We start from the raw sequence: 16,456 nt of genomic DNA, 5'->3' as shown, positions 1-16,456 counted from the left end.
TATATATATATATATATATATATATATATATATATATATATATATATATATATATATATATATATATATATATATATATATATATATATATATATATATATATATATATATATAATTATGTACAAAAAAATTAAATAAAAAAAGTATGTGTGTATATATATATATATATATATATATATATTATTTTTTTTTTTTTTGCGGAGATCCTAAAGAATAAAATGGCAAATATTTTATGTCGCACGGTATTTGCGCAGTGGTCTTTCAAATGCAATCTTTTTGGGGAAAAAATACACTTCAATGAATTGGGGAAAAAAAAAACTAAACGGTAAAGTTAGCCCAATTTTTTTTGTATAATGTGAAATATGATTACGCTGAGTAAATAGATACCTAACATGTCGTGCTTTAAAATTGCGCACGCTCATTGTGGAATGGCGACAAACTATGGTACTTAAAAAAATCTCCATAGGTGACGGTTTAAAACTTTAACAGGTTTCTTGTTTAGAGTTACAGAGGAGCTATAGGGCTAGAATTATTTCTCTCGCTCCAGCGATCGCAGCGATATCTCACATGTTTGAACACTGTTTACATATGTGGGCACGACTTGTGTATGCGTTCGCTTCTGTGCACAAGCATGGAGGGATGGGAGCGCTTTACAATTTTTATTTTTTCTTATTTATTTTACTTTTTTATTTTTTTTACACTGTCCCTTTTATTATTTATTGACTTTTTTTTTTTTTTTGTTTTTTACGCTGCCCCTGTTATTATTTTATTTATTTAGTTTTCCCTATCCCTTTTTTCGTTATTTTTTTTATCACTTTTATTCCTATTACAAGGAATGTAAACATCCCCTGTAATAAAAATAGGGATAACAGGTCCTCTTTATTGAGAGATCTGGGGGGGGTCAAAAAGACCCCAGATCTCTCGTTTTTTATCTTTTAAAAGCAAAAGTCATTTTGACTTTCAGAAAGAATAAATTCTGTCTATCTGCCTGAGAACAGGAAGGCTACTTTCACACTGACGGCGTTGGGGGCGTCAGCGGTAAACTGGCGATATCTTTAGCGGCGCTTTACTGTTGTTTTTTGCAGAGCTTTTCGGCCGCTAGCGGGGCCCGGCTAGCGGCTGAAAAAAGGGTTAAAAGTGCTCGCTGCAGCAGCGCTTTACCGTCTCTTCTGAGGCGCTGCCCATTGATTTCAATGAGCAGGGGCGTTGTAGGAGCGGGGTATACCCCCTCTTACAGCGCCTCAAAGATGCAGTTTGCAGGACTTTTTTTGGCATCCTGCTAGCGCACCGCTCCAGTGTGAAAGCCCGAGGCCTTTCACACTGAAGGGAGAGGAGAGGCTCTTTACAGGCGCTATTTTTCACGCCTCGGTGTGAAAGCAGCCGAAGTGACGTCTGCAATGGCTTTGGTCCTTCAAGGGCATAGAGCTGAGTGGGGGGCTATCTTGCCCTTACTCGACTTCCTGCCTAGCCATTGGTTGCATCGAATCAGTTCCAGGCTTACCGACGACTCCGGTACAGAGCATCCAGAAAGTATTCACAGCGCTTCACCGGCTCCTCCCACGGGCAGAAGTATCGCCGGCTCCTCCCACGGGCAGAAGTATCGCCGGCTCCTCCCACGGGCAGAAGTATCGCCGGCTCCTCCCACGGGCAGAAGTATCGCCGGCTCCTCCCACGGGCAGAAGTATCGCCGGCTCCTCCCACGGGCAGAAGTATCATGTACAGGGGAGGAGCCTGGGATGCTTGCGTATAGGGGAGGAGCCTGGGATGCTTGCGTATAGGGGAGGAGCCTGGGATGCTTGCGTATAGGGGAGGAGCCTGGGATGCTTGCGTATAGGGGAGGAGCCTGTGATGTGTACATGGGAGTTTTTCTTCAGTTTTTTTTATTTTTAATAAATTTGGAAGATTTCAAACAAACTTATCTCACGTTGTCATTATGGGGGATTGTTGGTAGAATTTTGAGGAAAATAATGATTTTAATCCATTATGGAATACGGCTGTAACATAACAAAATGTGGAAAAATTGAAGCGCTGTGAATACTTTCTGGATGCTCTGTACATTCATAGATAGACAGTTGGCATTTTTTTTTTTTGTTTAATGTAGAATTTTTTTGTTCATGGGGATTTCAGCATTACGATGTTGTCCATCTGTTAAATAATCGCAGAATTTCTTTCTTTTTTTTTTTTTTTTCATTGCATTTATGTGTTTCTTTATTTTTTCCTTTTAGTGCTGTTTCTAAAGATAAGGACAAGCAGTGCTTCAGGCTGCGTCAGGGCGTGGACAAGAAGATTGTTATTTACGTCCAGCAAACTTCCAACAAAGAACTCACCATTGAGAGGTAACTTTAATTATAGAAAAAAGTGCTCAAGTCATTATAAATATCGTGGAGGCAGCACGCCGTTCCCATGACGTTTGATTATACTGGATTTTATTTGTTTACTACTCTCCGCCCACCCATAGTAGTTCAAACATCGGGCCAGTGCACAGCCCCACTGAATAACGTACTTGTGCGCCACCAGTGATTTCTGGGTTTGCAGTAAGTGTCCCTCCCAGATAGGGTGGTGGGAAACCTGGCACTAACAGACACTATCGCAGTCACAGTATAAGCCGCTGATCACTGCCATTAGTAGATTAACGTCTGTAGCTGGGTAAATTCCAGTATACGCTATATTGCCAAAAGTATTGGGACACCTGCCTCTACATGCATATGAACTTTAATGGCCATCCCAGTCTTGGTTCATAGGGTTGAATATTGAGTTGGCCCACCCCTATAACAGCTTTAACTCTTCTGGGAAGGCCGTCCGCAAGGTTTAGGAGTGTGTCTATGGCAGGGGTAGGCAACCTCGGCCCTCCAGCTGTGGTGAAACTACAAGGCCCTGACCAGCACAGGCATGACTCCTAGAGGCAGAGGCATGATGGGATTTGTGGTTTCACCACAGCTGGAGGGCAAAGGTTGCCTACCCCAGATCTATGGGAATGTTTGACCATTCTTCCAGAAGCGCATTTGTGAGGTCAGGCACTAAAGTTGGACGAGAAGGCCTGGCTCGCAGTCTCCGATCTAATTCATCCCAAAGGTATTCTATCGGGTTTAGGCCAGTCAAGTTTCTCCACCCCAACTCTTCCATGTCTTCATGGACCTTGCTTTGTGCACTGGTCCAAATCATTTGGCGGAGGGGGGATTATGGTGTGGGGTTGTTTTTCTGGGGTTGGGCTTGGCCCCTTAATTCCAGTGAAGGAAACTCTTAAGGCGTCAGCATACCAAGATATTTTGGACAATTTCATGCTCCCAACTTTGTGGGAACAGTTTGGGGATGACCCCTTCCTGTTCCAACATGACTGAGCACCGATGCACAAAGCAAGGTCCATAAAGACCTGGATGAGCGAGTTTGGGGTGGAGGAACTTGGCTTGGCCCCTTAGTTCCAGTGACGGGAACCTTGCTTTGTACACTGGTGCCCAGTCATGTTGGTACAGGAAGAGGCCATCCCCAAACTGTTCCCACAAAGTTGGGAGCATGAAATTGTCCAAAATGTCTTGAAATGCTGAAGCCTTCAGAGTTCCCTTCACTGGAACTAAGGGGCCAAGCCCAATCCCTGCAGAAACAATCCCACACCATAATTCCCCCTCCCCTCCACCAAATGGTTTGGACCAGTGCACAAAGCAAGGTAATGGTGCAGCACTAAATTATAGTCTATAGTTGAATTTCATAAACATCCGTATCAATAAAAGTCACATAAAATATCCAGAGATTATGATGTTTGTTATAGGGCAGCTAGGATATGTGAGAAGACCACCCACCCGCACCCAATCACACCCCCTCTTGCCCTCCACTCTGGACTCATATTACAAAGGCCAGATAAGCAATGGGCAGCAATCCAGACTCCAGTATCCGTGCTTTATCCCCAAATTTCACGAACGTCTTCAGCAAGATTCACTTAATCTGTAATTGGCTGTTTTGAAGATCACATCACAAAAAAGCATGACAGGACCTCTTAAATATGAGACCTGGGGGGTCAAAATGACCTCAAAGCTCATATTTACAATAAAATGCAATAAAAAAAAAAAATTAATTTAAAGAAAAAAAAAAAGAGATATCAGAACCCATCCAATCATACAGTTTGTAGTTTACATAGATTTGCAAAACAATGGGATAAAGGAATATTCCTGAACTTTTGTTTTATCTTGTGGTTACTGTAACATTGTGTAAATGCACTGATATAGTGCATGTTATCTCAGCTTGGATTTATTAAATGAGTTTACCAAAAATGTAAATATTGCAGAATATACAGCCTCATGCTACATAACTAAGCTCCATTTCATGCTGAATAAACAAAGTTATTAATGTATCTTAAATAGAAAACTATCTTTAGATGGACTTTTACTCCAAAAGCATTTTATTTAAATCAATTTGATTAAAAAAAATATTTAAATAAAAAAATCTGATTTTATTAGATTTTTTTTAATATTGTTTTATATCCACCTGGACAACACACCATTATTCTTCAAATTATTATTATTTTTTTTATTAAATCATTTTTGACAACACAGCATCATTCCAAGTTTTTCACATAAGTTGCTCTGCCTGGTTTTTCTTTTTCATAGTTGTAATCGTTATGATTGTTTTGCTTGTTTTCAGGTGTTTTGGGCTTCTTCTCAGTCCAGGCAGAGACGTACGGAACAGTGACATGCATCTATTAGAACTGGTAAGAAAAACTAAGCTGCTATTTGTAATGGTTACAAGTGCCTTGAAATTTTCCACGTTTCGTCATATAAGAATGATCTATAATTTTATATAAAATTTTATAAATAAAACTAGAAATTTCTAATTTATTCAAAATTTTTATTTTTAGAAGACAGCTATATTCATTCTATTTTATTTTATTCTGTTCTACAGTGCCTTTAAAAAAGTATTCATACCCCTTGAAATTTCCCACATTTTTGTTATGTTACACCCAAAAATGTAAATGTATTTTATTGGGATTTTATGTGATAGACCAACACAAAGTGACACATAATTGTGAAGTGGAAGGAAAATGATAAATGACACAAATATGTGAAAAGTGTGGGGGAGGGGCATTTTTATGGTGCCCCCCAGAGTCAATACTTTGTAGAACCCCCTTTCTCTACAAGTCATTTTGGGGATGTCTCTACCAGCTTTGCACATCTAGAGAGGGACATTTCTGCCCATTCTTCTTTGTAAAATATCTCAAGCTCTGTCAGATTGGATGGAGAGCGTCTGTGAACAGACATTTTCAAGTTTTGCCGCAGATTCTCAATGGGATTTAGGTTTGGACTGTGACTGGGCCAGTCTAACACATAAATATCCTTTGATCGAAAACCATTCCATTGTAGCTCTGGCTGAATGTTTTTGGGTCGTTGTCCTGTTGGAAGGTGAACCTCGGCCCCGGTCTCAAGTCTTTTGCAGACTCTAATGGGTTTTCCTTTAAGATTGCCGTGTAATTGTCTCCATCCTTCTTCCCATCAACTCTGACCAGCTTCCCTGTCCCTGCTGAAGAAAAGCATCCCCACCACATGATGCTGCCACCACCATGTTTCAGGGTGTGTTCAGGGTGATGTGCAGTGTTAGTTTTCCCCCACACATAGCGTTTTACTTTTAGGCCAAAAAGTTGAACTTTGGTCTCATCTGACCAGAGCACCTTCTTCCACATGTTTGCTGTGTCCTCCACATGGCTTCTCACAAACTGCAAACAGGACTTCTTATGACTTTCTTCCACCAATGTCTTTCTTCTTGTCACTCTTCCATAAAGGGCAGATTTGTGGAGAGCATGACTAATAGTTGTCCTGTGGACAGATTCTCCCACCTGAGCTGTGGATCTCTGCAGCTCCTCCAGAGTTACCATGGACCTCTTGGCTCTTCTCTGATGAATGCTCTCCTTGCCCAGCCGGGCAGTTTAGGTGGACGGTCATGTCTTGGTAGGTTTGCAGTTGTGCCATATTCTTTCCAGTTTCCGATGCTGGATTGAACAGAGCTCCGTGAGATGTTCAAAGCTTGGGAGATTTATTTATAACCCAACCCTGCTTTATACTTCTCCACAACTTTATCCCTGACCTGTCTGGTGTGTTCCTTGGCCTTCATGATGCTGTTTGTTCACTAAGGTTCTCTAACAAACCTCTGAGGGCTTCACAGAACAGCTGCATTTATACTGAGATTAAATGACACACAGGTGGACTCTATTTACTAATTAGATGACTTCTGAAGGCAATTGGTTCCACTAATTTTTAGTTAGGGGTATCAGAGTAAAGGGGGCTGAATACAAATGCCCCCCCTCTCCCACTTTTCACATATTTATTTGTATCATTTAACATTTTCCTTCCACTTCACAATTATGTGCCACTTTGTGTTGGTCTATCACATAAAATCCCAATAAAATACATTTACGTTTTTTGTGTGTGTGTGTGTGGGGGGGGGGGGGGGGGGTGATTTTCCACTTAACCATTTACCCCTATCAGAACAAGGAGGCCACACTGCAAGGGTCTTTATATTAATTTTTTGGTGCCCCGCGTGGGGCTTTAATTTGCTAAGGTAAAGTTTTTGAAAGTTGGTCAAAAAAGTTTTGTAAATGAAAATATTCTGGTCATTTAAAAGATGATCCTTAATTCTTTAGGAATCCATGGGTAAAAGCTCCGATGGGAAGTCTTATATAATCACAGGGAGTTGGAACACCAAATCCCCACATTTCCAGGCGGTCAATGAAGAAACTCCAAAAGGTACTTGCTTGTTGCTACTCAACACATAATGCTGCCTTTTTTTTTTTTTTTTATCACAGCGGATGGTGTACTGCATTATAAAAGAGTGCTTTAAGAACTTGAAAACTTTCACTGTCTTTAACCCCTTCCTGCCTAAGGGTAAAATAGCTGGTCATGCCTAAACACCATTTTGCAACTGACATGTGTTTGTAAAACCGTACATATCGTCACAACTACTTTGTGCATCTAAGTGGAATATACCGCTTTTTTTTTTTTACAGGAAAAAATGGGCTTTCATTTGGTGGTAAATAGTTGTGAATACCTCCAAGTTTTTTTTTTTTTTTTTTTTAAGGAAAACTAGCTCAAAATAGTAAATGACAGCTGATCACGTGTATAAACAAAAGCTTGGTAATCGGCTTTTTTTTCTGCTTACACTGACAAAGTGAGGAGAAAAAAAAGCCGATCACCGGCTTATACTCAAGGGACAACGGTCCCGAAGAGGAAGGAGGCACATCTGCCTAATCCTCTGTGCCTGTCAGTGCTACCTATCAATGCCCACCAGTGGTGCCAATCAGTGCCTCACCAGTGCCGCCTAGCAGTGTTGCCTTTCAGTTTAACCCATCGCTGCCACCCATCAGTGCCCATAACTGCTAGCTATCTGTGCCACCCATCAGTGCCACTTAGTGTCCACCAATGCCACCTATCAATGCCCTTCAGTGCTGCCTATCAGTGCCCATCAGTGCAGCCCATTGATGCCCATCAGTGCAGCCTCATCAGCGTACATCAATGAAGGAGAAAAATTACCTGTTTGCAAAATTTTATAACAAAATATAAATATTTTTTTAATTTTCTTTTATATATATATATATATATATATATATATATTTTCTGCTCTGCTTATCTATCTCTTTCTACCCCTACCTGTTTTAATTCTTATCTTCCCCTACTATAGGTCCAGATATATCTTAAGCCTCCCTTCCATTTTATCTTTTTATACCCATTAACCCAATTCATAATCTATACCCATAAATAAAAGAAAAGAAAAAGAGAGAAAAAAAAAGGGGGGGGGGACCCCCCTCCTCCCTCCCTCTTCCCTTCTTTTCTTCCTAATCCCTCACCCCCATATGGGAGGAAGGTTCTTCCCAACACTATTCCCAGTGCTCTTCAAGGGGCTCAATATTTTCTGAGAATTCGTAGGAATTCAAACACATTCAAAGACGTGCGGACTCACTCCTCCACTATGTTCCCTAACAGATTCTTCCCCTCCTCTGAGTACACAAATGAGTTCCATGTTGTCCATGTTTTATCATATTGATCCTTTCTATCTTGGGCTGAGAGAGCCAAGTCCTCTATAGCACCAACATTTCTCACTCTATTGAGCTACATTGCAATTGAAGGTGGCCTAGGGTCTTTCCATCTGAATGCGATTCCTGCCTTAGCTGCATTGACTAAATTGCATAAGACCGATTTCCTATATATCTGTAAAGGTATTTCTGTGCAGTGAAGCACAAAAAAGGCAGGATCATCTGGTATCTGAAATGTTGTATATTTTTGAGAGAGCTTTTGCACTTCTAGCCAATATTGTCTGATCTTGGGACAAGACTTGTAAAAAATGTGATGCCTGAGTACAACCCCTCTCTATAAGTCCCTGAAATGCACCTGGTTCCACTCCCCGATATAAAACCGGGGTTTCCCAAAATGGGAAATAATGGTGAGTTTGTTGTAGAGAATTGAGGATTTTGATTAATCTTAACACCTATCCGCAATGTTGGACCTATAAGTGGGTGTCTTTTAAGAGATTCTGGTAATGTTGTAGAACACCAAATCACCCTACGTGGGGGTACTGGACTGCATTTTTGTTCTACTTCTGTCCATAATTTAAATTCTGTGTGTCTACACCAGTCTATCATTCTGCCAATGTGCACTGCCTGATAGTATTTAATCATATCTGGTACTGCCAGGCCGCCAAAACGCTTAGGGATTCTCATGATGTTTCTACTGATCCTTGGTCGTTTATTCGCCCATATAAATTCGCCTCCCCCCCTCCCTTCTCGTCTCCCCCCTCCCTTCTCGTCTCCCCCCTCCCTTATATCTATTTGAGCCTGGTCTCGATCCAGCAATGTGTAGAAGAATGACAGCTGGACAGAGAGGCAGCGGTGGAAACCATTGGCTCCTGCTGCTGCCAATCACAGCCAGTGAGCGAAGGGGGTGGGGCCGAGCCACGCTGTGTGTATCATTGGATACACGCAAGGTGGCTTGAGATCAAGCCGGCACGAGTGCCACCATAGCAAGCTGCTTTCTAATTAGGTTTACATTGATACCACTTATTTAAGACCAAGTACAAGTACCAATACTTTTTCAAGTACTCGCAGACAGCGATACTTTAAAAAAAAAAAATAATAAATTATGTCATGTGACAGTGGCACTAACACTGATGGCATGTGGACTGTCAGTAGTTTATTTATTTTTTTACAGTTTTTTATTTTGTACAATTTTTTTTTATTGATTTATTTATTTATTTATTTATTTTTACATTGCTTGCTTTCTTTTTTGGAGCGGGGTGGGGGGCGGCAGTGTGTGCGTGTGTGTTTTTATTTACTTTACTTTTTTTTTACAATTTAAACTAAAAAAATAAATGTAAATAAGAAAAAATAAAGAATATGTAAAATATTTATTTATTACAATTCTTTTTTTTTATAAATTTTTTTTTTATCAGCCCTTTGCAAATGCTCAGTATCGGCATCAGTGCAAACCTACTTGCTATGGTGTTCACTTGGCAGAGGGGGTGGGGGGGCGGAACCGGGAGCTCCGGTTGGGGACCTGAGAAGAGAGAAGGATCCGGGGTACTCCGTACAAAACCAACTGCGCAGAGAGGGTAAAAAATATTAGGTTTACGATCGCTCGAAGCTTTATTGTTCCAGGTAAGCAACATGAAAAAGGAGGTCCCAGGCAATGCTTTTGTTGCTTGTCTGGAACAATAAAGCTTCACTTGCAAAAGATTTTACATGTGCTGCCAGCTTTATTTTTCTTTTGGATCTTTGGTCAGCTTGGGGCGAGGATGAGCCCCCTCTGCCTGGTTTCAGCACTCAGCTAATGGGGTGACCCAGCCTGTAGAGCTTGAGGGGGGCGACTGATTACCTTTTTAACTAGGGATGCACCGAATGGGTTTTTTGGTGCCGAAACCGATACCGAAAATGAAAAATACACTAGGCCGAAACCGATACCGGAACAGCACCAATACCGAAAATGACTGTTTTTAAAAAATATTTTTATACAGGAGGTGGTCAGAGACTGGGGACATGGTACAGGAGGTGGTCAGAGACTGGGGACATGGTACAGGAGGTGGTCAGAGACTGGGGACATGGTACAGGAGATGGTCAGAGACTGGGGACATGGTACAGGAGATGGTCAGAGACTGGGGACATGGTACAGGAGATGGTCAGAGACTGGGGACGTGGTACAGGAGATGGTCAGAGACTTGGGGACGTGGTACAGGAGATGGTCAGAGACTGGGGACGTGGTACAGGAGATGGTCAGAAATTGCACACATGATACATGACACATGATACAATTGATACAATGCAGCCAGCCAGAGTGTCCCCTCATAGCAGCCAGAGTGTCCCCTCATAGCAGCCAGAGTGTCCCCTCATAGCAGCCAGAGTGTCCCCTCATAGCAGCCAGAGTGTCCCCTCATAGCAGCCAGAGTGTCCCCTCATAGCAGCCAGAGTGTCCCCTCATAGCAGCCAGAGTGTCCCCTCATAGCCGCTAACCTGTGAAGAGAAGAGGAGAGTCGCCTCCGTCGCCTGTTTGATCACAGCAGGGGAACATCACAGCTTTCAGTTCAATAGCTGCGTGTTCCCGGCCACGCGCCGTCACGTACAGACCCTCCCCCTTGTCAGGGCACTTTGATAGACAGATCATCCGTCCAATCCTACAGGTGATCTGTCTATCAAAGTGCCCGGACAAGGGGGAGGGTCTGTACGTGACGGCGCGCGGCCGGGAACACACAGCTATTGAACTGAAAGCTGTGATGTTCCCGCGCTGTGATCAAACAGGTGGTGGAGACGGCTCTCCTGCACTATAGCATGATGTAGCTTTTCATGATGGGCGCACCAGGGGCGGGGAGCTCCGCCCCCTACCCTGGCCCCGCCCCATTTCAGCTCCATTATCGGCCGTTTTTCTCTTTCGGCAAATTGCCGAAAAGGGCATTTTGGGCCGATATGTTTCGGCGGCCGAAATTTCGGTGCATCCCTATTTTTAACACTAAACATCCTTCACTCCCTTTACATTTGGTAAAGTGTCCTGTGTTGCAATTTATTCATTTTTTATTTTAATTTTTTTCATTTCAGTTGTTCTTTTCATCTTTTTGTTATTTAGCCATTCTTTTTTTTTTTTTTCCCCCATTTGTCTCCACAGACAAAGTTCTTTTCATGACCACTGCAGTGGATCTGGTTATCACGGAAGTCCAGGAGCCGGTGCGATTCCTAATCGAGACTAAAGTGCGAGTCTGCGCTGCCAGCGAACGTCTGTACTGGCCCTTCAGCAAGAGGAGTTCTACGGAAAACTTCTTCCTCAAACTTAAACAGGTGAATGTTCTGGAAAGTTATTTTGATTTTCATACTGAATAGATGGAATTTTTCTTTGACATGTCGTTTGATAGGATGACTGTAATGCTGCTTGTTTTAGCCGCCTCCCCCCGCCCGCCCGCTGTATTGTCAAATGACGGGCTGGCGGCGGCTCTAACATTCTGGCATGACGTCTTATGACGCTGTCCCGCTCTCGCCGCGCTGGCACGGCAATCGGTGGTGCGCTCTGTCCCTGGGACACGGTACATCGCCGATCTCGGTAAAGAGCCGATGATGAGGCTCTTTACCCATGTGATCAGCGGTGTCCAATCACAGCGGATCACATGTAAACAAGGAAATTACGGTTATTGGCTCTTCTCTCCTCACACTGACAGTGTAAGAGGAGAGGAGAGCCTATCAGCGGCATTTCCTCACAGGAGAGATCTGAACAGATAATCAGGGCACTTATCAGTGCAGCCCCAACAGTGCCCATCAATGATGCCAATTGGTGCCAATTAGTGATGCCAATTAGTCAGGGCCCTCAGGGGTGCCAGTCAGTGTCCAGCAGTGATACCAGTTAGTGCTCATCAGTGTTGCCAGTCAGTGCTGACTTTCAGTGCCGCCTATCCATGCCCATCAGTGCTGCATATTGGTGCCGTCTCATCAGTCCCCATCAGTGCTGTCTCATCTTTGCCCTTCAGTGCCATCTCATCAGTGCCCATTAGTGGCATCTCAGTGCCTTTCAGTGCCATCTCATCAGTGCCGTCTCATCAGTACCCTTCAGTGGCATCTCATTACTGCCGTCCCAGTAGTGCCCTTCAGTGCCATCCTATCAGTGCCCTTCATTGTTGTCTCATCAGTGCCCTTCAGTGCCATCTCATCAGTGCCCATTAGTGGCATCTCATCAATGCCCATCACTGCCTTTCAGTGCCATCTCATCAGTGCCCATTAGTGGCATCTCATCAATGCCCATCACTGCCTTTCAGTGCCGCCTCATCAGTGCCCATTAGTGGCATCTCATCAGTGCCCTTCAGTGCCCATTAGTGGCATCTCATTAGTGCCTATCAGTGCCGTCTCTTCAGTGCCGTCTCATCAGTGCCCTTCAGTACCGTCTAATCAGTGCCGTCTCATCAGTGCCCTTCAGTGCCATCTCATCAGTGCCCTTCAGTGCCGTCTTATCAGTGCCCATTAGTGGCGTCTCATTAGTGCCGTCTCATTAGTGCCCTTCAGTGTCATCTCATCAGTGCCTATTAGTGGCGTCTCATTAGTGCTGTCTCATCAGTGCCATCCCATCAGTGCCCTTTAGTGTTGTTTCAGTGCCGTCTCATCTGTGCCCATCAGTGCCCTCCAGTGTTGTCTCATCAGTGCCCTTCAGTGCCATCTCATCAGTGTTGACTAATCGCCCTTCATTGCCATCTCATCATTGTTGTCTCATAAGTGCCCTTCAGTGCCGTCTAGTCAGCGTACATCAGTGAAGGAGAAAAATGACTTATTTACAAAATGTTATAACCAAAAATTAAGTAAAATGTATTTTTTGCTGAAAAAAATAAATTAATTAAAATTTCAGTGGTGATTAAATACCACTGAAAGAAAGCTCAGGAAGGAGGGTTGAGAGTGCCCGGTAGGGCAAGTGGTTCTAAAGGGTCAAGATTTTTTTTTTTACGTTCATGCGTTCTATGTGAGAGATCGTCCCGAGCGTGAGCAATAATTCCAATGCAAGGCCTCCTCTGTAGCTCTAAACTGGAAACCTGTAAAAAATTTGAAAGCGTTACCTATGGAGATTTTTAAGTACCGTCGATTTGTCGCCATTCTGCAAACGTACAACATTTTAAAGTGAGACATATTAGGTATCTATTTACTCGGCGTAACGTCATCGTTCATATTTTACATAAAAAATAATTGGGATATATATTGTTTAGTTTTTCTCAATTTATTAAAGTGTATTTAAAAAAAAAAAAATTGCGTTTGAAAAACCGCTGCACAAATAACAATCGCCATTTTATTCCTTAGGGTCTCTGCTAATAAATATATATATATATATATGTAATGTTTGAGGGTTCCAAGTAATTTTTTAGCAAAAAATACACTTGTAAACAATAAATGTCAGAAAAAGGCCTGCTCTTTAAGTGGTTAACGCTTCCCCTATGGAGTTTTTTTTTAAAGTACCGTAGTTTGTAGAGATGCCCTGAAATTTCGGCCACCAATGACATTATTGGCAGATTTAAAAAAAAAAAGTGCTGATAATGGCACCAAAAAAAAAAACATGTTTTTGCAGAAAATTTGCTGCAAATTCATGGTGATTTTGGCCTGATTTTATTGTGCTTATGGTGTGTTTTTCATAGGTCATGTGACTCAAAGCGCATCAAAAACGCAACACGGGTGCGTTAATGATGCGTTCTTGCTGCGTTTTTAATGCAGCGTGGAGGTGCGTGTTTTTTGTGCGTTTTTTTTTGTGAGTTTTTTTTTTTTTAAACTGAACAAAAATGCACCAAGCTGGATTTTTAACACCACAATGGAAGCCCAACAGACCAGTGTGCAGACATACATAGTATTTAAAGGGATACTTTTTTTTTTTTTTTTTTACGCTAAAGGTGCTAATAATGGCAAGGAATAAATTCATATTCATTTTAAATTGATCATATTAATTCTAGATTGTAAGCTGTAAGGAGCAGGGATCTCTCCTGTATTGATTTGTATTGTAAGTGTACTGTCCGCCCTCATGTTGTGAAGTGCTGCGCAAACTGTTGGCTCTATATAAATCCTGTATAATAATAATTAAAAAGTCAAATATAATACATTTATATTTAAAAATATAAATTTCTCTTATATTCACCAATTCACCAACCGACGCAGCTCCTCTCTGTAATGAAATGGGTTTTTTAGCCTGCCACTAGGAGAACTAGGCAAAATTGTAACACAATACACAGAAAAGTCAGTACCGCCCAGGGGGCGGACCCTGTGCTAACAACCCTCCCTGCTGCCCCAGCAGACTCAGTTTTTTTTTGCCTAGTGAAGGAGAATGACCTAGGAACCCTGCGGACCCTTTGGTCTATTTTTTTGATGCAGGATTTATACTTTTGTGCAAGATAAAAGATCCTGGGATCTTCTATCAACTGCCGGCAGGGTGACAGGCTGGTTGAGTTATCCTTGTCCCCCCAGTCCGGCCAGTGAGCATGTGCAGGTCGCAGCTAAGGCTCGGCAGGCCAAGACATACCTCAGCTCCAGAGGTGGTCGGTGAGCTTCAATGCTCCGGGGTATACATATGACCGGGGGGGGGGGGGGGGGGCGGCTGCATGTGCTGCGGGTGGTGTGTGTATGGGGATCGCTGGGTCTCTCACCTGTAGGGGGTCTGTGCGGCTAGCGATGATCCTGGTCCCGGTGTGGGGGGTCCCAAAAGGTGTCTGTGGAGGAATTTTTGCTGGTTGAAGGCAGCGCTGTTCTGGGATGTTTCTTGTCACCGAATGCTTCTGTCCGGCGGCCGTTTTGGCTGAGGGCAGAGCAGGTTCCCCTTGTGAGCCTCAACGGCCATATTCTATGGGATTTTCCTATTAGTTGCATTGGCGGCCATTGTTTTGAAGCCCGAGCGCTCTTTTCACCGCAGTTCTCTTGTGACAGCATGCCATGTGCTATCACATGCTGTTTCCTGTATCCACTGTGTATACAGGATGCTGGATGGCCATTCCCTGAACGCTGGTGCAAGCTTTGCAGATCGTTTCACCGCTCTTTTCTACAACTGCTGCTGACACAGTTTCTTCACTCTGCACCTGGGTAACCTCCTGGGGACTACAGGCACGGCTAGTAACCATCACAGAACGCCCCAGGGTGGTGAGTCCGGCGCTAGGAACCCCCCCCCAGGCGGCGGCAGCAGCAGGAGGGTGGGACCTTCACTGTCCTAAGTCCCCTTTCAGGTGGCAGGTAGGGTAGGGTCAGCATGGCTTCAAAAACGGGTGTTTCTTCCCCCGAAATCCAGGCTATTGCAACCAGGTCACCTGCGGATAGCTCTGTGCCCATGAACACCCTGACGGCGGTCCTTAACTCTTTTGTTGCAAAAATAGAGGCGGGGCGTGGAAGGAAAGATGCTTGTAAAAGACCCCTGCCCCCCCCCCCCCCCTCGTCCTCTGGGGAGAGCTCTGATGCAGACTCGGGCCCTGCTGCGGTTGGTGACCCCTGCTCTGACCTATCAGACGAGGCTGACCAGGACCATTCGGACAGCGAGGATGATTCCCTGTCCGGGTCCGGGCACGACAAAGCGCTTGTTGGAGCACTTATCACAGCTGTGCGTGATACCCTGAAGATCCAGGAGCCAGCGGATCCCTCTGCTGAAGTATCGGTCCCTTTGGGGTCCCGCAAGCCAGCACATTCACCTAAGGTGTTCCCGTATTTGACTTATTTTGACAAGTTCATCTACAAGGAATGGGGTCGGCCGCAAAGGACCTTTTCAGTCCCCAAAAACATGGCGGTGCGTTACCCCTTTGAGGAAAGCCTTCTCAAAAAGTGGTCGGCTCCTCCGGTCGTAGACCCCCCAGTAACTAGGTTAAATAAAGTAACCACGATCCCGGTTGAGGGGACTCCTGCATTCAAGGATCCCACGGATAGGAAGGCCGAGGCGGCGGCTCGTTCCTTGTTTACAGTTGTGGGGTCAGCCATGCGACCTGTACTGGCATCCGCACTGGTGTTGCAGACACTGACTGAGTGGGCAAAACTTTTGCACCACGAATTGGGAGAGCAACAGGCCTCCCCTGTCTGCGTGGAACTAGCGGACTGACTAGTGCAAGGCCTTAAGTATCTTTGTGATGCGGCCCTGGATACTCTCCCTCCTGTTATCCAGGGCTTTAGTGTCAGCTGTGGTGCTGAGGCGCCTGATTTGGTTAAAAGCTGGTCTGCTGACCAGACATCCAAGAAAGCCCTGACGGATCTTCCCTTCCTTGGCGACCGGCTCTTTGGAGCTTCGTTGGATGACATTATTAAGAATGCCACGGGTGGTAAGAGTACACTACTCCCACAGGCCAGGAAGGCTAAGGAGCCATGTGATTGTACCAGTTCTGGAATCGGAACGCTTCCAGGGGTTCTAATCAAATCTGTTTGTGGTTCCCAAGAAGGAAGGGGTACGTCTGATCTTGGACTTAAAAGCCCTCAATCGCTTTGTAAAGGTACAGAGGTTTCGAAGGGAATCAGTTCGTTCAGTAG

The 16,456-nt window shown here is 43.9% G+C and overlaps 1 protein-coding gene across 2 annotated transcripts in view; it reads left to right on the top strand.

Moving 5' to 3' along the window:
- The window catches only part of RABGAP1 (RAB GTPase activating protein 1), a 219,864-nt gene that overhangs the window by 46,448 nt on the left and 156,960 nt on the right, over positions 1–16,456 (top strand). For both annotated transcript variants that reach the window (XM_077469737.1, XM_077469648.1), the window contains exons 7-10: positions 2,226–2,336; positions 4,633–4,699; positions 6,623–6,725; positions 11,121–11,290. In XM_077469737.1, the coding sequence (XP_077325863.1) occupies positions 2,226–2,336; positions 4,633–4,699; positions 6,623–6,725; positions 11,121–11,290 (451 nt within the window). The remainder of the gene's footprint in view (positions 1–2,225; positions 2,337–4,632; positions 4,700–6,622; positions 6,726–11,120; positions 11,291–16,456) is intronic.

Source organism: Lithobates pipiens, unplaced genomic scaffold, assembly GCF_037356315.1.
Source record: "Lithobates pipiens isolate NorthernLeopardFrog02 unplaced genomic scaffold, aLitPip1_a1.2 Scaffold_1, whole genome shotgun sequence".
Lineage (NCBI taxonomy): Eukaryota > Metazoa > Chordata > Amphibia > Anura > Ranidae > Lithobates > Lithobates pipiens.
This window is presented reverse-complemented; position numbering and strand designations above follow the sequence as displayed.